The sequence below is a fragment of the Rhamphochromis sp. 'chilingali' genome, assembly GCF_963969265.1.
Source record: "Rhamphochromis sp. 'chilingali' genome assembly, chromosome: 1".
In the NCBI taxonomy this organism is placed as follows: domain Eukaryota; kingdom Metazoa; phylum Chordata; class Actinopteri; order Cichliformes; family Cichlidae; genus Rhamphochromis; species Rhamphochromis sp. 'chilingali'.
Genome location: NC_137929.1, coordinates 32,133,324 through 32,157,720, shown reverse-complemented (window position 1 = coordinate 32,157,720; position 24,397 = coordinate 32,133,324). Strand labels below are relative to the sequence as shown.

General features: G+C 37.8%; 2 protein-coding genes across 3 annotated transcripts; one reads left to right on the top strand and one right to left on the bottom strand.

Moving 5' to 3' along the window:
- The first annotated feature begins 6,361 nt into the window (after positions 1-6,361).
- LOC308395356 (placenta-specific gene 8 protein-like) lies at positions 6,362-11,307 on the top strand. The gene is made up of 4 exons (XM_080880167.1): positions 6,362-6,516; positions 8,745-8,855; positions 9,737-9,882; positions 10,874-11,307. The coding sequence occupies exons 2-4, from the start codon at positions 8,747-8,749 to the stop codon at positions 11,012-11,014; spliced, it is 396 nt and encodes a 131-aa protein (XP_080736293.1). The 5' UTR covers positions 6,362-6,516; positions 8,745-8,746; the 3' UTR covers positions 11,015-11,307.
- Positions 11,308-21,039: 9,732 nt separating this feature from the next.
- Positions 21,040-23,451, bottom strand: LOC308400402 (uncharacterized protein). 2 transcript variants are annotated; one of them, XM_080888068.1, is made up of 5 exons: positions 23,211-23,451; positions 22,464-22,554; positions 22,252-22,386; positions 22,018-22,095; positions 21,040-21,836 (listed from the first exon to the last, which is right to left on the bottom strand). In XM_080888068.1, exons 2-5 carry the CDS (start codon positions 22,543-22,545, stop codon positions 21,661-21,663), a joined length of 471 nt encoding a protein of 156 aa, XP_080744194.1. In that variant the 5' UTR covers positions 22,546-22,554; positions 23,211-23,451; the 3' UTR covers positions 21,040-21,660. The 2 variants fall into 2 exon arrangements, with proteins under 2 accessions (XP_080744194.1, XP_080744195.1); XM_080888069.1 differs by lacking the exon at positions 23,211-23,451 and adding an exon at positions 22,665-22,817.
- Positions 23,452-24,397: the final 946 nt, after the last annotated feature.

Here is a 24,397-nt window from a genome sequence, read left to right as displayed (position 1 = left end):
ATTTTGGCACCCCAGCTGCCGGAATATTACTGTTTTTTTAAGATGTTTTTTTAACAGTGTAGAAAACATTTGGTCACAGACCGAGTGCCCTGACAGATGCAATTCGGAAAGGATAATACATACACTTAATACAAATGTAATAAGAGGTCTTTTTATTTTAAGAACCTTTTAACAAATGCTTTGAAGAGGAGAAAAAACAACACTGGCATGTAGAGGCCTACTTTTACATAAAGCATGATTTTGTATTTTGTCTATTTGAGTTCACACCTAAATAATTGCCCACTTTCAAATAAATAAAACGTAGCAGAGGCCCAATAATTTTAGAATAAAATTAGGTTAGTGTGAGTTCTGTTTCTAAACATTACTGCAGAGCTTTGCCATATCAGAGCTGTAAGAAGTCACTTTAATATTCATGCAGGACAGCAGAGTGTCGTCGGTCAGGAACAAGCGGTGTTTGGAGTTCATCGTACTACCGTAGCAGAAAAACCTCTGGCTTGAGTTTGGCAAGTAACTGCTAGCTAGCTTTGTGGTCTGGATCAACTTATAGCAAAGTGGAGACATGAAGAGAGAGAGGTTACACAAACTCTTGTGTTTTTCCTTCTGACCAGATGAACCATCTTTTCAAAAATCCTTATACTGATCACTACACTGTGTTTATATGCTAAAAGAGAAATCATTTGCGTCCTTGTTACTAAAACAGATTCTGAAGTATTTCACTAACTCAGAGGGCACTGCAACTGTGGCAGTTTGTCTGAAAACAACAACTGTAATCTCGACATTTCAAATTTGTTCTCAAAATGGTCAAAATATTTTTCTTAATGTTGTTGGGAGAAAACTCTGTAAAAAACCCAGAAGAAATAAAGACACAATGAGACAAAGTTACTTTCTTTGCTAAACGTGTACACGGGTGAGCTGCTGAGAACAACTCACACCATGAACAGAGGCTTGGCACTTTTTATAGGAGAGACAGTGAGAACAGGATAAGAAAATAATAAACAGATAAAATAAACAACTCCATATGTGGCGCTAGTCTCGTCAGCAGAGAGCTGGGAGAAAGCTGTGAGAGATAAAACAATCTAAAACAATATGTCCCAAAACAATATGTCTTTGCTGGGAAAGTCTAAAAGGATAATTCTAAACTAATCTAACCATAGACAAAGGGCATCTTTGTACATTTAAAAGAAGGTAAAGAAACATCATGGAAAATGATTCTTCATTTTCCACTAACAAATGTGGCCCCAATACTCAGTCGTATTAAAGGGAAGGTTATGTCTGTAACATGAAATTTTTCTTAGTTTTATTTTTTCACCCAAAGTTTGCGGGAGCCACAGCTGAGAGCCAAAAGAGCCTGCAGCTCGCGGTCGCCAACCCCCGGTCTAATGTCCGTACCTGCCCTTGTAGGTTTCCTAGCCTGTTTTTTCGATTGTGCATTAGCCCACAAGAGGATGAATGTTTGTTTGAAAAAATATTTGTTGCATCTCACACAAATTCATTGATTTTGCTGTAACATATTTAAAAACACAAGGCAATGCAATATAATAAAAATTTAAAACAAACAGCTTTTAAATGAATTTCAGCCCTTGCAAGCTAGTATCTAAGTAGCATGCAAACATAGAAAATAATGTTTAACTGAGGGAACACCAGCAATTATAATCAAAGTAATGCAAATGTAGACTTGTGCCTTCGATTATTAAGTTTAAAGACATATATCTATGTGTAAAGTCTTTGTAGTGATTTTATATGTTCCCTTCATAAATCTGAGCCTCCATTTCTCTTTCCTCCAGGCATGGCCGTCATCTACCAGTAGCCCACCCAGCTGCATTTTTATATTTATGTTCATAACATCAATAATAATGTAGATTTTATGAGATCCACAAAAAGTGTACTGAAAATGATTGAAGGTTCCTCTGTGTGCACATCCTTCCTCTCACCCTCAAGAAGCTCCAAGCTGTCTCATCAGCCTTAGTATTTGCTTATGGGTTGCACTGTAACCAGCAAACTGATATCTATATCATGTAGTGCCATGAAAGAAGTGAACTGGATACTGCGTTTTGTGACATGTTTGCATGAAAGGAACATATAGAGGGTATAAGGGGTTGGGTGACCTCCAAATTAGAGAAGAAAATCTGTTCATCTCTTATGTCTCACTGTAAAAAGGCAAACTGAACAGGCCCTCTACATTCTGATGCCGATTTTGTTGCTGGTACTGTGGCATTCCCCCACATTTTACACAGAAACAACCATGGCAGCTGCAAATTAAACCGCAGTAACACGTGCTGCTTCATCCTCTCTCTCTCTCGCTCTCTCTTCTTCCTCTTCTCCATCCTGCAGGGCTCTTGCTGTGACGACAGCTGTAAAATCACCAGCAGCGGCCCACCACAGCAATGATGGTCGCCACATAGGCCATGCGTTGATAGGAAGTGACTGTTTTACTTAGTGGGTTGAGAGCAAATGTTACTGTTAAAACCAGATGCTTTAGAGTTTTGTGGGCATATTAATGTGTTGGATGGTATCTGAGACCAGCTTTCATTGTGACAAATAAAATCCTTCTATTTCATACAATCATCGCTGTCATTGTAATTGAATTCTTCTTCAGATCTGAGTTTAGCCTTTGTTAAAATAAAAACTATTAAAATGCACTTACTGTCATGCATTATTCTGATAGGTTACCGAATAAGAATATACATCAGAATTGGTCTTTATCTACAAAAAAACATCATAGTGTCAAAAATATTTTGCAGTTTGTCAGTCTGCTGTGCATACTTTGCACCGAGACGCTTTCAGACACGCATCACCTTTCACTTTCTCCCGAGAAGTGGGGTACCTCAAGGACATGTGGCAGGCACAAGTACAGGCTTTCTTTACTTAGGTAGAAGTACAGATACCCGTGTTAAAAAATATTCATATGCAGTTGTATAAAGGTGGAATTCAGTGAATTAATCTAACCATCATCATCTTAAATGCAAATTAGTCTACTACAGCTGATGTAAACCAACAATGTGCACTGTGCACCAGTCCAACACAGTTTTTTACAGTAAATCCATCACGCTATCACAAGTTAGTCTCTTTATCCCACACAAACTACAGCACATTTTTAGATTTGAATAACACAAAGTTAGTATGGCATAGTTTGTTTTGCAGGAATATATAATATATGATTAAAACAATGACATTACATGTAAGCTTAAAATATTTTCTAAGCATCGCTGATCAGTCCTCACCTTTAAATCTACTCTCTCTTCTTCCTCTCCTGTCTTTTCTTATCTCTTCCTCCATCTCTGAGTGAGGTTAGCTCTCACTCTTTTCTCCCTCTGTGAAATACAGCAGCCGGGCTTTTAGCTAACAACATGCAGTGTGACAAGCTTCACACCAACAGATTGTGTGTTTGCTGATGTTTGGAATTACCTGACACTTATAAAAGTGTGCTTCCTTCTCCTTTGTGCTAGCTAGAGTGAAAGAAGTACCGTGAACACAACATACGGATACTCGCACTCCTTTAGGCTGACTTATACTAAATGAACCTAAAGTAACGAGCCTGTTTTGAAAATGTAAGGGAAAAAAAATACATGTAGCAAGTAAAAGTAAAAAGTTGTCAGAAAAACAAATACTGAAATAAAGTACAGATACCTGAAAATTCTGCTTAAATACAATAACAGAGTATTTGTAATTTGTTACTTTCCACCTCTGCTGTCCACTTGTTTAAGTTTTCACACAAATACAAGTTAATTTAAATTTGGTTGTGTTTGAACCTGTTGGAGTGGCACACAGTGTTCTGATCCTTAACATTAAAAAAAGAAAAAACAGAGGTAAAGGTTGGAAGAAATGGAGTAGCTGTTAATTTAGCTTCATCACCATCTTCCTACATACTTAATCTGAAGAGGAGCGCATTTTATTTCTCCTGGTAATAATGTTGTGACAGGTTGCATTCAGGCAATCTAACAGTCACGGCACAGACCGCTTTTACAACAACAGCTCTTAAACAGACTTCAGGAAAACGTCCAGCCATGAAATGCGGAAGGAAAGTGAGATCCCCTCTGCTAAATGGTCAACTCAGCCCTTTCAGCAATGATAAGGAGACTTTATATTAACCATGAGCTTTATCAACAACAACTGCTGCAGAGGGCAGTGTTGGCCTGCCCTTCAGTCCTTTATAGTTAAGTGACAGGCTTTCTGTACACAACTGTTGTTTTTATGTGTGTTGAATGTAAAAAAAAAAAGTGGCCTCACATTTTTCGCTCAGTGACTAATGCCGCCACGGCAGAGATGTCACTTCCTAAAAATAACTAAAAGACTGTTGAGACCTGATGAAGCCTGTTAAGAGCAGACAGCCAGAAAGGCGGAGTTAAAACTAATACTAAATTTGGAGGGAAATCATTTGAGAGGCAGAGGATGGAGATCAGACACTTTCATTTCTGAAGACATTTGAGTGGAGCGACAGCCATGTGAAAAAAATGGTAGAAACCACACGTCTCGTTAGATGTCTGTTGTTGTGAAGTATACAAATAATACTACAATTATAACAATATGTTTCAACGAGTTATGTGCATATTTAACAATTTCTTACCAACAATTTAACTCCTTCACAACATTCCCGTTCCACATCCACAACAAAAAGAAAAGTAAACAGGAAGCCCCAAGATGCATTTCTTGTTAAGTTTTTTTTGGAAAACTGCAGTTAACCCTTAAGCACCCCCCCCCCCCCCCCCCCCCCCCCCCAGTGACCACAATATGCAACTACACAAATCTATAAAATTAACAGCTTCAAGTGCACACAACATGCAGATAACCAAAGAAATAGCACAAGCAATAACATTAAATTACCCGATAACATTCTTGTCTTACCATACATGGAAACAAAGAAACAACATTTTAAGACCCCTTTTTGAACCTTAAATGGATTTTTGAAATGGAAAATATTATTATTAATTTACCACTCTGCTACATTTGCACAAACACTTTGACAGATTAGAATCTTCTGATCAGCCCTGTGGGTTTGATGAGTTTCATGTATTGTCTGATGTGCACCAAATGAGACAGAGAATGTACATCTGTCTGTTGGTGCTTGTGAAAAGGAAAGTAAGAAACCAGGAAGGGCTGTAGATGCATCACTTTCATGCATCAATGCTTTTGTGCAAGACAGGCATGCAAATGTAATTTAACAGTATGTTAAAGTGCACTTTAAATAAATGCTGACAGGAAAGGATTCTTAAAAAAAAATAGGAAGTAGCCCACATACATGCTTACACCATTACAGGTGTTTTAAAGGTGACAAAACACAGTCAAAGGAAATCAATCAGACCCAGTACTCACTTGTTTAGTGTTACATACATTTTATCATTGCTCCATTAACTCTACACATCCGATTCTTCTACACCTTTGTGATTTCTTTCAAGGCTATGAAACTTCTAAGAGCTCGTAACAACAGTGCCTCTTCACATTTTACCCATACATAACACCAGGGCCATGACTCTAAAAAAATACAAATAAAAACTAGTGTTAGGTGGGCAGCTTAACTGAGACAGACCAGAGGTTAGAGTGAGAGAAAACCAGGTGACGTATTTGAGCTACCCAAATAAGTCCTATTGTGCTCAAAAGAGGACACCCTGGCCTTTCCAGTGATATCTCATGTGTTTGGCCCTTTTTAGCTCACATAAGCAGGACTTTACAAAAAAAGCTAAACCAAAAGATCCTTGTTTCTTCGGTTCTCAGGGGGATATATTTGAGTATTGTTATGTGGCTGCTGGTGTGGTGATAGTTTTTAACTTTTGTTTTTTTACAGCCTAACAGACTCAAGTCAAAGTTTATTTATATAGCACATTTAAAAGACTTGGTGTACATCAAAGTGCTTCACAATAAAACCACAATGCTATCTACCGTATCGAGAGTTAGATCTAATAAAACTCAAGTAGTGACATTGTACGTGAACGGTTTTTAAAAACATTGTTAGATTCTACACATCAGCTCAATCTGTGGTTGTTCTCCACACTTCAAGTCACACCTGAAACCACAAAATGTTCCAGGAAGCATACAGACAGAGTGCAAAACAACAATGGGCGTTAACAATCAGTCATGTCAGCTGCATTGTTCTGTAGAGGCTTTGTTTAATCTGTGCAATTTGTTTTTCTTCTAAAACAGCTTTGCATTCAGACACATGCAGCTCCTGTGTTTACACCACACAGAGTACAACTCAAATACTCTACATCAATCAAGGTTTAATTACAGAGCAAATAATATAATGATGAGAATAAAATACTTTAACATTAAATTTGGCACTGACCATAACTTGTACTTTTAACGCTTTCTGTGTTGGAAGTTCACTTCTGTCTTCCTTTTTATGCAGCCGTGCATGTACACAGATTTGAAAGTACGTGGAACTGTGTTTCTCCTTGCAGAGGATTTTAAGTTTCATTTTCAGGAAAACTTCAGCCCACCCACCACCACACCTCTCACAGTTTGTAGTTACATTTTCCTCTCGCTCTTACTCTCATCTTCAAAGCCTACAGAACCAGAGAAAAGGTAATAAAATCTTTTTATACTAATGAACATCTTAAAACAGTGAGGTCTTTGTGAACACATGATACTGGTTGGTACATAGTTTTATCATCAGTAAGCTGCAGTGAGTTAGTTAAAGGAAAACTGTACTTTCTTCAAAAAAAACCATGATCTGGATGTGTGATAATTATCATTGCTGTCAGCACAGCGAGGACAAAGGAAGTTACAGTTTAGCCTTTTAAACTCATTTTAGCCACTATTCTGTCAAACAACTAATCTGTATTAGCGCAGAGTTTGGTAAATGTTAGTTGTTGGATTTTGTGTAACATGTAATGCACTACAACTAAAAAAACACCCTTTACATGATAGCATCTTAGGCACAGTACCCAACGAAATATTGGCTACTGACGTCGCTTTGTCTGCGCTATAAATGAATTCAGATAGCAGCTTCCAACGTGAGAAATAAACTGCATGCCAAATTCAGGATTTGTTAGAAACACATAGCTTCTCCTGTCCCTGTTTAGTATGCTTGATTGAACCTGAAGTTAGCTAAACTCTCATAACTGTAAATAATGGGCCTAAAATGCATTTGGTATGGCTTTTATGTAGCATTTTTCAAGTCTTGTGCTCAGCATTCAACATGTTTTAAATCACATCTTTATTTAGCTCATAGTCACACCTACAGATGTACCATTTTCAGTATACAGCCAATTTATAATCATCATTTAACCTAATATGCATGTCTTTAGAGAAAAGCTAAGGGGGTACAGGAAGACCATGTGGTGTTCGTTATGGTGAAACCACATTTTGAAATTATTACATGGATGAATATACTTGAATTTTTAGGTAGTTCCTTTTTTTTTAATTACACTATTCAAGAAACAGTGTATGTCATGCTAGAAAGCTCGTCTTTTCCAGGGATGCCAAATTTTAGCTATCTGTTGTAGGAAGATAAGAGGGCGTGGAAATATTTTATTAAAACCCTTAAAGTTGAAAAAAATATTTTATTATTAAAGCTAGATTATTTGAAACAACTAAAGAGTGTTAATAGAAGTTTTTGTTTTTTTTATGTGTGATAGTGTAATTAGACTTTATGCCTATGTATTCACTCATTGACATAGGTTTAATTAATTTCTTGCTGTTCACAAGTCTGGGAAGGTTTATCATGACAGACAAAACGAAAGTGGCAGTGTTTAGTTATCATGCACCGCTTCATGGTTAGCAAAAATGAAACTTGGCATAAATTTTCCTTTTGTCTTACCAACTGTCAAAAACAGGGGTGAATGGTGATGATTTGTGTTGGCAGTCAAAGGACCTGGGTACGTTACATTCATTGAGTCGACCATAAATTTGGTACTCGGACTGAAGACATCAAATATATGAAGCAAATTATATGAAATTATGTACCAAAGAAAAAAATGGATAAATAACTCTAAATATGTCTTATATTGTTTCTGTTACATCACAAAAATGTTACCATTTCTAACGTTCAACAAGTCAAAGCTGGAAAATGTTTTTTGATATGAGGAAATGAAGGCATGTTGTGTGTGTTTGTTCATAGGTTTTGCCCTGTTTTGATAGCTGTGGTCACACCAAAGATAAAGTTTATTTCTTCATTTCTCTCTGCATGGTTTTAGCAGCATCAAAGTATCAAAGTGTGCTTGATTAGAGCAAAATGTATCCAAAATGCGGCCTTTGTATAAATAGACACCTACAGACTTCAAAGAAAAGAAAGGTGGGCTAAAATTCATGCACAACAATATGAGAGACTGATAAAGTATACAGAAAACAATGATGGGATGACTTTAGTTTTTGACACAATGCTTCTGCAATTTGTATTTATCACTACACAAGGACAAATAATAATGTGTAAAGTGTCTTTGGTTTTCTGATGTAGTGCGTCTTGAATGCTCTGCATTATTTTGGATGCTCTCAAAAGATTTTGTGTGACTTTGAACTGTTTGAAACTGTGAATTTATAAAAGTTATAGATTTGAAATGTGCTGTGAATGCAGTTTGTAAGCTCGGTTTTAGCAAATTCATGAGTTTTAAAGGGTGTACTCATAAATTTACTGCCAATAGTCAGTGTAGGGATTTTCATGAAACAGGAAACTGTAATTTGTAAAAATATCCACACTGTGGACAGTAATGTTGCTATCTTTTTCATATTCTAGCATTTGATTTCTCCGTACAGAGGAGCAACTAAAACTATAACCCTTCAATGCATCTCTATTTCTACCTTCTTTCCTCCAGAAATGGCTGAATACCAGCAGCCCACCCAGATAGTGACAGTCTCCAGCACTAATCAACACCCTGGGACTTGGAGCACTGGCCTCTGTGATTGCTTCAGTGATATGGGCACTTGTAAGTTAATCTAGCAAACTCTACAAACAGCAGTGATTTTTGCATCAACAGTCTCCTCAGACTTTTATTCAGAGGTTCTTGAGTATCTGACCATCTGAAGTTAGGACTGAAGTCAGCATATGAAACACAGGATGCACAAGATAAGATAAGATAAGATAACTCTTTATTGTCATTGCACAGTCATACATAGTACAGTAGTACAATGAAATTGGAAAAACTGTCCTACGTCGGCACTACATATAACACAACACGACACGATATGACACATCACAACGTAACAAACAACACAACACAGTATATTAACTTAGTATAAAAAAGAAGAATAAGTGTATGTGTATTGCACACTGTTATTATTGCACATTAATTATTATTGCACCTTGTTATAAATATAAATATTATTGTTATCGTTTTAAACATTGTTACCTCCCCCTAAAAAGTCCAGGGAGGTATCCAGTCAGGTCAGCTATTTACATTGATCAGGGCTATTGCCCTGTTGTAAAAGCTGTCCTTGAGTCTATTTGTTCGGGACCTCAGCAGCCTGAACCTCCTGCCAGACGGCAGCAGCTTAAACACCCGGTGTCCTGGGTGTGTGCAGTCCCGTAGGATGCTGCGTGCCCTCTTGAGACAGCGAGTGCTGTACAGGTCCTTCAGGGAGGGAAGAGGATGTCCAATGATTTTTTGGGCCGTGTTGATGACCCTCTGGAGTGCCTTTCTGTGTGCTGTGGTGCAGCTGGAGAACCACACACCGATGCAATATGTCAGCACACTTTCAATGGAGCAGCGGTAGAAGACAACTTAAATCTTAAAGCTAGTTGTTGAAGGAGAACTTATTCAACAGTGAAATAAACTTGTGTCTGCATATTTTTTTCTCTTCTGTCGAGGTTGCTGTGCCCTTTGGTGTTTCCCCTGCATGCAGTGTGATACAGCCAATAAGCACGGGTGGTGTTGCTGCCTCCCACTCTGTGATGGATGCTTCGTGGTATCCTGCACGCTTCGCCAGTCAATCAGAGACCGCCACGGCATCGCTGTAAGGCTGGGGGCGAGGGAGGGTCAAGGTTATTGTTGTTAGCTAAAAGCTAAACCGAGGAGTGAAAACTATTTTATTTAAATTCAATTTCGTTTTAAAAGATAAGCTTTTCCTACAAAAATCAACATAAAAAGAAACATACTGACACTGTAAACGTCTGCCAAGCCAGCTCACTCTGGACAATAATTACTTTTAATGAACAGTGCTGTATCTTGGACAGTTTTATATATTCATTTATATATATATATATATATATATATATATATATATATATATATATATATATATATATATATATATATATATATATATATATATATATATATATATATATATATATATATATATATATGTCTACATATGTACTTTAAGAATATGTAGACAGTAAAAATAACACACTTGAAAGAGAAACATAGATGTGCAATGTAGAAATGAGATCAGAAGGAAAAAGGTCACATGTGACATGATATTTGGATGTAAATTATTTTGGATATTCTGAGTCCCCTTATAGCAATATTAGTTCCTAAATGTTGCCAATAAGTAACAAGTAGAATTTTATGAAATTTTGACCTTATTTGACCTTGCAGAAAGGTCAGAGGTCCAAAGTAGTCATATTTACAGTGCCCATGTATCATTCCCTATATGCCTTCATGTTTTCAATTGGAACAATGGCAATAAGAAATATTAAATATCAAATTTGGAAACACAGAAAATTTACATAAATTGTCTGCATGTGCTTTGTGCGTGCAGACTCTTGTGAAAAATCAATAGCTTAATGGCAAAAATTGGCAAATTATATTATAATTAAGATTTAAATCATCTGCATACTTTACCAATTATACTGACAGTTTTCATGAATTGTGGGATGGCGTTTTCTCCTCTCCTTTCATCAACTAAATCAGACAAGCATGGGGACCCCATGTTTCCTAATTGTGTTGAGTTGTGGGTTGTGTTATGTCGTATTCTTCTCTTCTTTTTCTCCATCCTGCAGGGTTCGTGCTGTGATGACTGCTGTAAAATACTTTGGTGTTACACGTGTGTCTGGTGCCAGATGCATCGTGAGGTGAAGATCAGGGCCAACATGCAGCCGGCCACCTCAACGGTGGTCACCACTCAAGTTGTCAGAGCGTAGGATGTAACCATTTTGGCTGTTGGTTGAGTGAAGATGGCCAACAGTATTTCAAAGTTCATTTCAAGTATTTCAAAGTGCTGATGCTTGTGTAGTTCAATACAATATGTAGAGTCTGTGTTAAAACCAGATGCTTTAAGTTTTGGTAGCGTGTTGGATATATAATACAACTGAGAACGTTTGTTTACTCTGGCTAGTAAAATCTGTATAATTTCACATGGTCAGTGTTATTGTAATCTTTCCCAAGTTAAATTTAACGTTTGCTGAAATAAAAAGTTATTCATATTCACCCATTATATGTTGCTTGTTGTACATTTTTGCTCAGCTGTGGAGACACGTTTCTTCAAACCCTGAATATGTCATTTGCAGCTGGGTTTGGCTGGCCAGCTAGTGTCCTCCAGGGGGTCTGCTTAAACTCCTAAAATGATCAAGTGAAAGACTGATTAATCTCCTAAGATGAGGGTTATAACACAAAATCTGTCTCTTGCTCTCCCTCTCTCTCTGTCTTTCACTCACACAGACACACACACCACCACCATCAACTTTGCTAGATTGAAAAGCATTGACCAGGCAGCTGTGATTGAGCAGCAATGTCTATCCAACTATTTTCACGTTTTTTGTGGTCGTGATAATTTTGTGAGGCCAGGACTGGACTGGGACAAAAAAATCAGCCCGGGCATTTTAAGGAAAAGCCATAAAGCCTTTGAATGAAAACAAATGCTGTTGTGACAGTGATGTACACTATCTTGATGGTATGGATCAATCTAATAAGCCTACACCATCCTCCCAATTCTGGTATTTTAAACAGTACTTACCGGAAATATCAAACAACCTAATCAATAATTACATATACCTAACTAGCAGGGTTGCCAACTCCCAGCCAAAAAATAGGGAACTACCCCCCACCCTCCGCCTCATGATGCTTAATCGACGTAATCAACTTTAATTTATTGCCAGGGTAAAACAAATGCACAGAAACCAATTATTTTTCTACAGTAATTAAATACATTCAACCTCTTTCTTCAACAGAATTGCAGCTTGCACACATGGTACCTTCTATAAGTACTATAGCTTATTAGAGCATATATTAGATTTAATATTTACTATATACAATAATGAATTTCTATACATTTTACATCAGATGACCACTTTGGTTGTAAGATTCAGATAATTGTTTATTAAAAGCTAGACATTTTAAATGAGAATAAGAAAAAAAAAACTATTTCTTATTATTGAAGTAGCAGCAGGAGAGGGAGGGGGAGAGAATGAGAGAAGAAGAGGCAGCTGTGCAGGTTAAAGATGCAGAATAACTCCAGCTTTGTGGGGTTTTTTTCATTCTAGCTGAAGTTCAGGACAAGTCGCGTTCATCGAAAGGCTCGGATGAGCTTGCCAAAGTTCTACAAGTTGTGCCTCCATCGCTTGTGTCCAGATCACACGCTTCACTGACGTGCTGCTCCACCTTTTCACTTTCATTTCTGTGATTACGGATGCGCAGTGGGAGATGTTGCGTTGATAACCTCACGAGGGGCGATAGGATTTCAAACAGGTTTGATTTTCTTGCGACCATACTATTGCTGATCAGAAGCTGGTCGTGAGGTGTTAATCGCTTCTCGTTACCCCATGTATACTACACGATGGACGACACAATTAAGGCGAGACTCGGGCCGATCCCCACCAAAACGGTCGCACGACTGAGAAATCGTCTCAAAAAAGGCCAAAGATCGCACAGTGTATGCCCAGCTTTAGTTGTTATGGTCCCTGCATCTTTGACCCAGAGTTTTGAGATTTTTGAGCTTATGGCTTTTGGTCTTGGTAAGGCAGTATGTTCTAGCTCTACTTTGGTTTTTTGGTGTTTAAGCTTTTGAGCTCTTCAAGCAATGACGTTAGCTCTCTTCTGTGTTTTTACTGCTCCAGTCTCATCTCTGTGTTTTTCTTTAGTATCTCTTGTGCTCAGGTTACGTCTACATGTTTGCTTACCTTTCCTTGTATCAAGTCTCAATGTTTGAGTTTATCTCAGTTGTATATAAGTGGCGGCTTTACTCGTGCACGTATGTGCACATGTGAGCATGCACAACCCGCACCCCAATTCATGGGTGATTTAATTAGGCTTCATTTTTGGTTCTCTCTGATTTCATTCAATCTGAATCAAAACTTGTTACCAGCATGCATTTCTAATTCCTTGTTATTTAAATTGGATAGTTTGTTGATCTAAATGTTTAGAGACAATAGTGTGGTCTTGAGCTCAATGTAATCTTTAAATCACTGTTGTTTAATTAACAGGTAATGTATTATTTAATTTTGTTTTATCATGTGTGACAACTATTTTGGTCTTCAGTGTGAATTTATACAAATTGGAATTATTTCAGATGGAGGATCCCTTATTTAATATTGCTTTATCCTGACAGTATGAAGAGCAGAGCCTTTATGAGTATTACTATTTTTAACTTGGACAATGTTGCTGTTGTGGAATGGAACACCTACTTCTTTTTTAGACTGATTTAAATGATAAATATAACTGAAGGCGCTTTGTTAAATTATTTTTTTAACTTGGTAGAACATAGTGTGAATCTTTCTTAAATTGGCCTTTTGATTTGCACAGTGTTTTTTTTTCTCAAGTAAATTTCCTTTCTGTTAGTTTATTTTCACCACTCTGGTTAATAACCTCTTTCCTGTTTCGTGTTCTATACGCTGGCGGTTTGACCATCAACCGACCCTGCTTTCCTGTTTTGCGGTTTCCCTGTGTGCATTATTGTAGGGTCTACTTTACAATATGAAGCGCCTTGAGGCGACAGTTCCTGTGATTTGGTGCTGTATGAATACAATTGAATTGAATTAAATTGAGGCTTCATTGGTCAGTCTTGTTCTGTGTTTTTCCACACCCCTTTATTACACCCATTTAGTTAGTCATATTCACAGAATTCACAGATCAGACATTCTACACAGCCGACTCAGTCTAGAGCTCAGATCTCTGCTGCCTTTTTTCCAACATGGCCTTCAATAAGTAGAGATCTCTTTGTTTGTTTAGGTTCCCTATTATTCAAAAGCTTTTTGATTGTAGGTCCAGTTGTGTTTTCAGAGAACATTTCCCCAGCAACTTCACACAGTAAGTGTTTTAGGAGTTTACAACAATCTGCGTGCTCTAGATTATCTACACCAGTCTCTCTAAAATCATCACACTGACAATTCTCTGGGATTAAAAGCTGCTATATCTCTAGCTCTAATCCCAACCACTCCCACCACCCCTCTGCACAGAGTTGTCAGTTGCATCACAATGATTGCTAGATGGTTTTAGAAGCTAATAAATGTCAAAATGTCCAGGAGAAGGTGGTAGAACAAGAGCAGAAGAATTACAATTAACAGCAGCACCATCCTTATTTAAATGACTGTCCAGATCCTTACCATTAGCTATAACACCACCAGCAACACAAACATCAGAGTTACACTGGCCTGCAGGGAGAGGCATGCTGAAATATACAGTATATACAGTACAGTATACAGTACATACAGTGGTCATCTAATCTTACTATCATTTCTACGACTTTTTGCTTAAAGGCATTAATGCCAAAATGTCAGCCATTCTGTCAGCTACTCTCTGAAGGATTATTAGCAGGTTGACCAGACTGATCACTTTTGGGCGAATAATTATGGTCTCAATTTCTTCTGCATTCCTCGGAAATACGTCATACAAAGGTCAATGTGCATATACAGGTACATGTGCATGAGTAAAGTCAGTACCCCTCTCTCTTACTCCCCCCCCCCCCCCCCCTACTTTTAAATGCTGGCCTCATACTCGCATTGTTTCCTTTCACTCATGATATGAGATGCTTGTGGTCTCTGAAGAGCCATCTGGTTTTAGCTGTGCATCACTTTGCAGAATGTGTTTCCGTAAATGAGATTTGCTTAGATTGTTTCCAAAATATCAACTGAAATCTGTAAGTTGCACCCAACTGTTTTGTCACCACCTTAGTTCTTTCTCTCAGTCAGGAAATTGAATACATAAAGTTTTTACTGGAATACTTAGAGCTACGTTAAGTTCATTTTTGAGTTTATTAAGTAGAAAACAATAATGATTTAGTTGAGTGTATACATTTATTAGTATGTAATTACATCTTCCAACAAACTCCTGTATTTTCAAACTGAATCCATTAAAAATGCAGAGATAAGAGCGTGGACCTGCCACGTTGCCCCTCCGTGTTGAATACAGTGACTGAAATGGCCCTTGCCATTCTCGCTAATCACGTTGTTGAACTGAGAAGATAGATGACAGAAGAGGAGTAAAAGAGGCCCATGACCAGTGTCTACTGTGAACAGCCATCTGTCAACAGAGGGGGTGGCTGCAACACCAACTCTTAGCCACCTACATACAATGCAGTATTGAGATCCCTTCCCAGGCGCCTCACATCTTGCTTCAGGTGACCTCAGTGGGACACATGATAGTTTGAGGCAAGGTCTTACAGTGGTTTCACGCAAAACCTCAGGTGGTAATGGCCCACGCTGTTGCTCACATCTTAGCTCTTGTGATGGTGTGCATGATCAATAGTGGGTTAACAACTCTCTTAAGCGACACCACCACTAGGGTTAAAGGTGGGACCTTTTGGTTTTAGAACTGAAGAAGCTTTTCACACAAGAGATAAAACATCCTCACAAAACGTAAAGAAGTCCAGTCACTTCCATTCCAAGATCCTTAGACTAGCTGCAAGAGTAGCTGAATCTAGTAGACAGGTGGGATTCATTGAGTGAATCTAACCAGCGCCATCATCTTAAATGTAAACCATTGTTTACAAGTCTTGATCTGTAATCTAAATTTAGCCTGCCGTGCATAATGCATCACTGTAAACTGCCTGCTATTTTCATGCAATCAGTGCATACTTGTATACTTCAGCTGGTTTTTCAGTTTCCTTTCCTTTCATTTTCTGTTTGTCAGTACCCCAAAGTGTTCTGGCTCCATACTACCATAGCTAGGATTATGCACTTGAATTGGAAGGGGTAAGAAAAAGGAACTCAGAATACAATCTGCAGTCTACTGACATCTAGCTGTGAGATTTGTGTGTGGGCAGATCTATAAAACATTTGATGTGATGGAGAAACACAAAATTGAACTTGTCAGTTTGTAACAAAATGTATTTAAAATATGAACCAACATAAATTTATTTATGCAGAGTAATAATCTAGTGAAGATGTGTGTGAATTGTGTAACACAATACCACAATCTCAACAAGAGCTCTTAAAAACAGTGTCAGTCTGATATGACTGCAGAAACAAAAAGCTGTAGAGAATATCTGAGAGAGTCTGTGATGGGATATATAAGATAGGACAAAAAAAATAAATAAATAAATAAACAAAACAGGCTGTCCTAACATCTTCTTCCCTGTAGAGAGCAGTGTTGGAATGTACAAAAGAGTTAGGCCGCTTCTGCTTGTCGTTTGAACACAAACTGTCCATTTCAGTCCCTTTTTACTGGACATTTGTTTTTGGTCTATGTCTTTTGACTTATTTGAGCTAACCCAATGAGTCCTATTGTGCTCAAAAGAGGACATCCTGGCCTTTTGTTGCTATTATGTTGCTGATGGTGTGGTGATAGTTTTTTTAGATAAAACTTTTCAGCGTTTTGTTACAGCCTTAGCGGGCGTTGATAGACTCAAGTAGTGAGAGTGTGTGTGAGTTGATTTTTAAAGACATTGTTAGACTCTCCACATCAACTCTTAGACTGATGTCAGTCTGCGACTGTTCTGCACACTTCAATTTTCTAAATAAAGCATGTGTGTTGTGTTAGTGTTAAAAGTAAACAATATAAATATTGTTTTACAATATAAAACACTTCGAGGTGTGATTTTGTCCTATAAAAAAATACACCGAATTGAAAATTAAAACATAAATTGAATTAACTATTACATTTTACTTCTTTGTCTAAATGAGCACATATTTTAAGACCATCAAACTCTGATGATGACGTCACTGGACAAAAGAAAAAATCGACTGAGCAGCATTGCCTCGATGTCCTCTGTTGTTAGATTTTGTACATTTGGGATGCTTTATGGTTGCTATAACAAGCCCACCCACACTGAAGTGGTGCTCAGTTGTAATGGAAAACATTCAGATTTTAGGCGGGAAATGGGTCTATTGCGCCAGAAAAAGTACTCCTTTTAAAAGCACTGCTACTTTTATCCAGACCTGTATAAAGTTATATTATTGCCAGATGCCAGATCAGGAAGCTGCATTACAGTTAGTGCAAGCTCGCTGCTTTGCTTATGCAAAATTCTTGGGCAATCATCCAGGTTTTACACCTCTGAAAACAGAGGGAAAGAATCACGAGAGTGATTTTGAGTTGCAAAAGCCCCCTAGTGGAGAATGGAGGCACTCCCAATCGATAAGGAAAAGGCTTACAAACTGATTAGTGATTAACACATCGCAGTCCTAATGAATAACTTAACAACCATTAGTACAACATGAAAAATAATAACTTTTATAACAATTTTCTTACCTTACATTTTTTTTATATTTATGTTAACTAATATGAAATAGTATTAAATGTATACCCTTTTAATTTTCAGTTGTGAACCCTTTTCTACTGTCAACTCCTGTAGTATGAAATCAACTTAGAAATAACAGCTGCATGGAGTCTTTTGGTACTGCCCAGAGTGTATAACGGTAGTCTTATCACAGAGACATGTAGGGAGAGAGGAGTGGCGATAGGTTGGGCGAGCAAGAGAGAGCGAGAGCGGGAGGAGACAAGTGGAGGGACCAGTGATGGGAGGGACAGAGAGAGAGGGGGGGGACAGAGAGAGGGGGGCGGGGACAGAGATCAAAGCTGTAAAATGTCACTGTTTTCTGTTCTGGCTTTGAGTAGAGCAAGAAGAAGACACAGGAAGTCATCGCAGGGGATCATAAGAAGTTACGACTCTTCCCTGTGAAGAACTAAGTAAAGTGTAGCATTCTGTGGCTGTGAAAGCGCACGGTGGAGCGCGTTGTACTGCTTTGGCAGATTGCGCATTAAATACCACGACGCACAACGGTGGAAAAAGGAAATACCATTCATTGGAGTGACAACTTCATGTCGAACCCAAATTTGAGGTGGCCGAGTCGGGTAGGTGAAAGCAGCGGGGGCTCTCGCTCTCAACCAATGAGAAGGTTAACGTCACTTCTCGGCATGAGTCGTAGAGCTGTCTGTAGATGTGGAAACATTTTCTATTCAGTCATGCGCAGTATAGCGCTTCATTCTCTGAGAATTCAGCTGGGCTCGATCATTATCAGCCTACAGAGAAATGGAGAAACAGGAAATATCATCTTTGAGCTGCATGGTGTGTGATGGCGGGCGCCTTTCGCTACGCACACCACCTCTGGCGGGCAAGCTCTGTGTTCAAGGTAGTGATGCACTCTGCTTTCTATGCCTGTTTGTGCTGTTCCTTTGCAAAGGTTTCAAATGTCTTTCAATAAATCTCAGAAAATCTGTTTGGTTTTGATGGTCAAATTATTTTTTCACTACACCTCACTCAAGTCTGCTTTTGAATCCAGATTTTTGTTACAGCTTTAACGGGCCTTGACAGACTTTAAGTACTGACAGTGTGTATGAATAGTTCTTAAGAACAGCTTTGCATTATCCTTCTTAGAATACATTCAGGCACATGCAGCTCCTGTGATCAAGTACAAGTCAAATATTCTACAGAGGCTCTATTCTCCATAGTGACAGGATAAAGCAACATTAAATAACGGATCCTCCATCTGAACTAATTTCAGTATGTATAAATCTACACTTTAGACCAAAATATTTGTCACACACGATAAAACATAATTAAATAACACAGTGCCTGTTAACTAAAAATTCACGTTTTAAAAGATTTTATTGAGCTTAATACACTATTGACTCCAAACATTTAGATCCACAAAATATCTATTCTAAATAACAAGGAATTAGAAATACACACTGGTAACAGGCTAGGATTCAGATTGAATGGAATCAGAGAGAACCACAATTAATATCTAATTAAACATACCCAGGGATTGGGTTGGGGGGGGCAAAGGTCATTCAAAGGTCTGAAAGTTGTGCGCAACACATGCACACACATGCATAAGCAAAGCCACCACTTATATACTAGTAGCACTGACTCAAACATTCAGACTTGACACAAAGACAGAAAGGTGAGGAAACACGGAGACTTAACCTGAACACAAAAGATACTACGGACTCACACAGAGATGAGACTGTGACAGAAAAAACACAGAAGAGAGCTAACGTCATTATCTGAAGAGCTCAAAAGCACCAACACCAAAAACCAAAGTAGAGCTGGAACATAATCTATGTCTACTGTGCACAGCCATCTGTCAACATGGGGGGTGGCTGCAACACTAACTCTCGGCCACCTACATACAAGGCAGTCTTGAGATCCCTTCCCAGATACCTCACATCTGGTGACCTCAGTAGGTCACATGATCGTCTGAGGCAAGGTCTTCAGTGGTTTCACTTGAAACCTCTGGTGTTGTAATGGCCCATGCTGTTCTTCACACATTGGCTCAGGTGATGAGGTACATGAACAATAGTAGCGACACCACCACTAGGGTTTAAAAACCTTTTGGCTTTAGAACTGAAGAAGCTTCTCAGATGAGAAACATCGTCACAAAACTTAAAGAGGTTCAGTCACTTTTATTCCAAGCTGCAACTGTAGCTAAGTCACATTAGATAGGTCACCTGAGCCATAACTGATTAATGAGTTTGCTGTTAATGTCGTAATGGTGGTGACACCAGGGGTTAAAGTGAAAAACTACCAAAGCTATGATTATGCACTTGAATTGGAAGGGGTAAGAAAGTAGAACTCTGCAGACTACAATCTGCAGTCTACTGACTCTAACAAGTCCTATTGTGCTCAAAATAGGGCACACTGGCCTTTCTAATGCTATCTCATGTGTTTAGGTGGCCCTTCTCGGTTGTCACGAGAATATATTTGGTCATTATTATGTTCCTGGTGGTGTAGTGATAGTTTTTAACTTTTTTTTTTTACAGCCTGACAAACTCAAGTAGTGAAAGTGTGCATGAATTGTTTTTAAAAACATTGTCAGACTCTCCACATCAATATCTTAGACTCACGTCAATCTGTGATTGTTCTCCACACTTCAAGTCACACCCGAAACCACAAAATGTTCCAGGAAATATCCAGGCAGAGTGCAAAACAACAGCAGGTGCTGACAATCAGTCATGTCAACCGCATTATTCTGTAGAGGCTGCGTTTAATCTGTGCAACTTGTTTTTCTTCTAAAACTGCTTTGCATTCAGACACATGCAGCTCCTGTGGTTACACCACACAGAGTACGAGTCAAATACTCTACATCAATCAAGTTTTAATAACAGAGAAAATAATATAATAATGAGTATAAAATACTTTGAACATTAAAGTGGGCACTGACCGTAACTTTTACTTAAACACTTTCTTTGTTGGAAGTTTACTTTCCATGTTTTTGTGTGTACACAGGTTTGAAAGAATGTGGATTTGTGTTTCTCCTTTCAGAGGATTTTAAGTTTCCTTTTACAGGAAAACATCTGCCCATCGTCCACCACACCTCTCACAGTTTGCAGATATATTTTACTCTCCCTCTTTTTCTCATCTTTAAAGCTTACAGAAGCAGAGGAAACCTTTTAATTACAATATCCATAGCTAATTTGAACTAATTCAAGAAATTGGCTGTAATGCTAGAAAGCTCATGTTTTCCAGGAATGTTAAATTTGTTGTACACAGCAAATTCTGGTCCTTGGAATAAACTCTCAGGGAGTTCAGATTAACTACATTTGAGTGTACATGCGTGGCCATCGAATGAACTCTAGTGCAGAGTTAGAGTAACTCTTTTCCAGGATTTGATTTTTCAACTCTTTATAGGAGTTAAAACTAAACTCTCACGGAGTGAAATTTCTACTACCATATAGAGTAAAATTTAACTCATAACTAGAGTTAAGTTTGATATTAACTCTTTTGTAGTGTTACTCATCAATTGAAAAAAGTTTTAGGTTTTTGGTGCAAATTACTACAAAAACACAATAGTGATTATTATGAATGTATGGATTTTATTTATCAAAAATAACATATTCAAATATGAATGCTGCATGGATTAACATACATTCTGTGTAACAGTACTGTAATAGCATAATATCCACCATTATTGGCAGCTAAACAGTTGAGGTCAGAAAGGCCTAACATTGGGCGAAAAGAAAAAAAAAACAGAATTAAAGGAAAAAAATGACTACAGAATAAGCACTTCTTGTAATGCAGTGTTAACGTGAGGAAGACTCTGTAAAGTCTCCATCAAGCCAACAAATTAAGTAATGCAACTCTCTCACAGAACATAAAATTGTGAATCACACCCATATGACATTTGGGCATCAAAACATTTGAAATGTCTTACTTTCTCCCTTTCTAGGACCAGTATCTTCTTAAAAATGGTTTCATTTACCTGAAAAGCAGGACACTGATCATGGAAACACGTTTCATGGTTAACATGCATAACAAAAACAGAGAGAGAGCGAGAGAGAGAGAGCAAGTCTTATTACACACTACAGTTGCAGAGCAAACTACATGAAATACTATATTAAATTATTTTTCTCTAATCTGTTTTATCTTCGTGTTTAAGCTTTTTCAAGTAATGGCAACTAAAGAGTCAAGTATAAGTCAATTAAGTACTGTATCTACATTTCTTTCATGTATGCTGTCCAATAGAGGCTGAACCATTTGAAGTCCGGCATCACTTGTGTCACTGCTCTGACTGCTGGTGGTTGAGACAGACAATGTATCTGTTAGACTTGGAGAGGAGGGCTCTTCCACATGTTGCTTCAGGACAGTCAAATCTGAGGGTGACAAATAAAAATATTAGAATACAAGGTATATACAATCAAAAACACAACACAACAAAGATACCATTTATGCACACAGGGCCAGTAAATTGCACGGTTTGATTAAATTATACTTTCTCCCAGGAGAACAGATGGTTATTTTGTATTTTATTATGGTAATATACAATTTACATACCACAAGGTGTGAGTGTCACATAGTGTGTTAGGTCTGAGCAGTCACGCAGCTTCTTGGATGATTGTGTTTCCAGGATGTCTGAAATGCATGTGATAAATCCAACTTACTGTTGAGCCATGAAAACAGCATTTTGTGATTGTTACCACAGGATATTAGACAAATTAAAAATGTTTATTTAAGAGTAACTGTACAAATCAAATCCTTCAAAATCTATCAGAGCATATATTTACTTACCTTCAGCTGTATAGATGACAAAACACACCTCTTTGACTGCTGCAAGTTCAGGAAAGACATCCTCATCCACCTCTATACCCTGCTCATCCGTGACTTTCAGTGCTGCATTTTCTGGTATGAGAAACTTCTGCTGCACTGAAGTAAAATCATCACTTAGTTAATAACAACATTATCATTTCTTCTTTAATGACTTAGTACAAACCATAACTTACCTGCTCTCACAAAATCTGTGAAGCTGACTTCTTCCAATTTTGCATATTTCTTTGTCTCTCTGTGTTTTACTTTTATCAACATCTTGGCCACCTACGGAAAAAAATACCTTTACTACTATGAAACACAACACAAGAAGAAGAGGTTGTTTATGGTAACTCTATGTAAACTGTGTATAACTTAATCAACGAACACTGTCTTACATTGAGTTAGCCTGTCCACACTAAATATTGCTTAAAATCTATTTAGCTAGGCTGGTTTAGCAGACAATGTGACTGCATGTTTGCTGTGTCCTTGTCTTTACAGTTCTGGAGACAGGGTTGTGTGCATGTCTCAGTGTGCAGCAGGACTAACTAACTGATGTTAATGGTACCTCAACATCTCATCAGTGCAGGCTGCACCTCTCTTTGGTTAAATACGGCCATTACCATGAGTCTAAACAGAATATTACTGTAGTTAGCTAACGTTAAATTAAACGTTGGTGTTAAAATTAAGAAATAGAAATAAACGTTTTCATTGACAACGTGAAATGTGTATCTTAAAATACAGTAAGATAAGTAAGTTAGCTAACTTTTGACTAGCATTAGCCTAGCTGCTATCTCCAAATCAGCATAACATACAGAAAACACATGTAGTGCTAGTTAGTTAACTTTATATTTTACTTGTGCATCCATGTAACTGAATATATATATATATAAATAACATCACTACACTCACAGAAAATTCCAAAGTAAATAAAGTATTTTTACCTCCTACATGTCGGAGTCCAAGAAAGAAACACAGATAGGCGCTGTAACGGTCGACAGACAAACAACACCAGCAATGTGTTGAATTAGACTCCTTAGCACCCAGTGAATGAACACCTAAATATTACACCGCTTTAGAGTACTCCCCAACACTGACTGTAGTATAAGGTGAAAAATAAACTCCCGGAATGTAACTCTTGCGCACTTTTATGCCTAACTCCAGAATATTTAACTCCAGTGATTTGCTGTGTAGGAAGGTACGAGAAGGTTGGGTAGAAATATTTTATCAAAACTCTTTAGCTGATTTGTATGAAACAACTGAAGAGCTTTAATAGAAGTTTTTGTTTTCTGCCAGCCAGAAAAAAACTCACCTCACCTCCTGACAATATGACAACTCACCCTTTTCCTCTACGTTTGGACTCTATTCAGTTCAATTTTATTTATATACAATCAAATCACAATAATTGCTTCATATTGTAAAGTAAAGACCCAAGAATACAAGATTGTGTTCAGCTGTCTGTTTTATAAAGTAAAGATAATACTTTTTTCCACCAACATACTTGATCTAGCGCCACTTTCTGCGTAACAAGCTCATCATCAGATGTTAATCACATGTAAACTTCTCAAAACTCTAAGCACAAAAGAAAAGCTTCCAACTAAACCCACAAAACCTCTGAAGTTCCGGCCAATGTATCAAACCAATGAAAGCAGTTATAGCTGTGCTCACAACCACACAATGTTATCATGTCATGGGTGTGTATTTGTTACACATTTAAAACCCTGTTCTATAAAACAACAACAAAACAAAAAACAAACAAACAAAAAAAAAAGGATTTCTCACCAGCTACTCACTCAATCAACAGAAACATGAGTATATAGTGAAAATCACAGTGGTAACAAAGCATCTGTTGAAATTAGGGTTCTCATTTTTTGTTACTTCCCTTATTGACATAAGAAATGGCTTATAGTAACGGTTTCAATATATATCACAATCACTGCAGTGATTGGTCGCATCACTGGAGGTGACGAAGCGGCTTATGGGAAAGGTGGCCAGTCTGGTGTCATGGTGTGAGGACAACAACCTCACCCACAACACTGATACGACAAAAGAGATGATAGTAGACAGGAGGAAGAAGAGGAGGCCTCACCAGCTGCTGTTTATCCTGAAGAATGAAGTGGAGAAGGTGAGC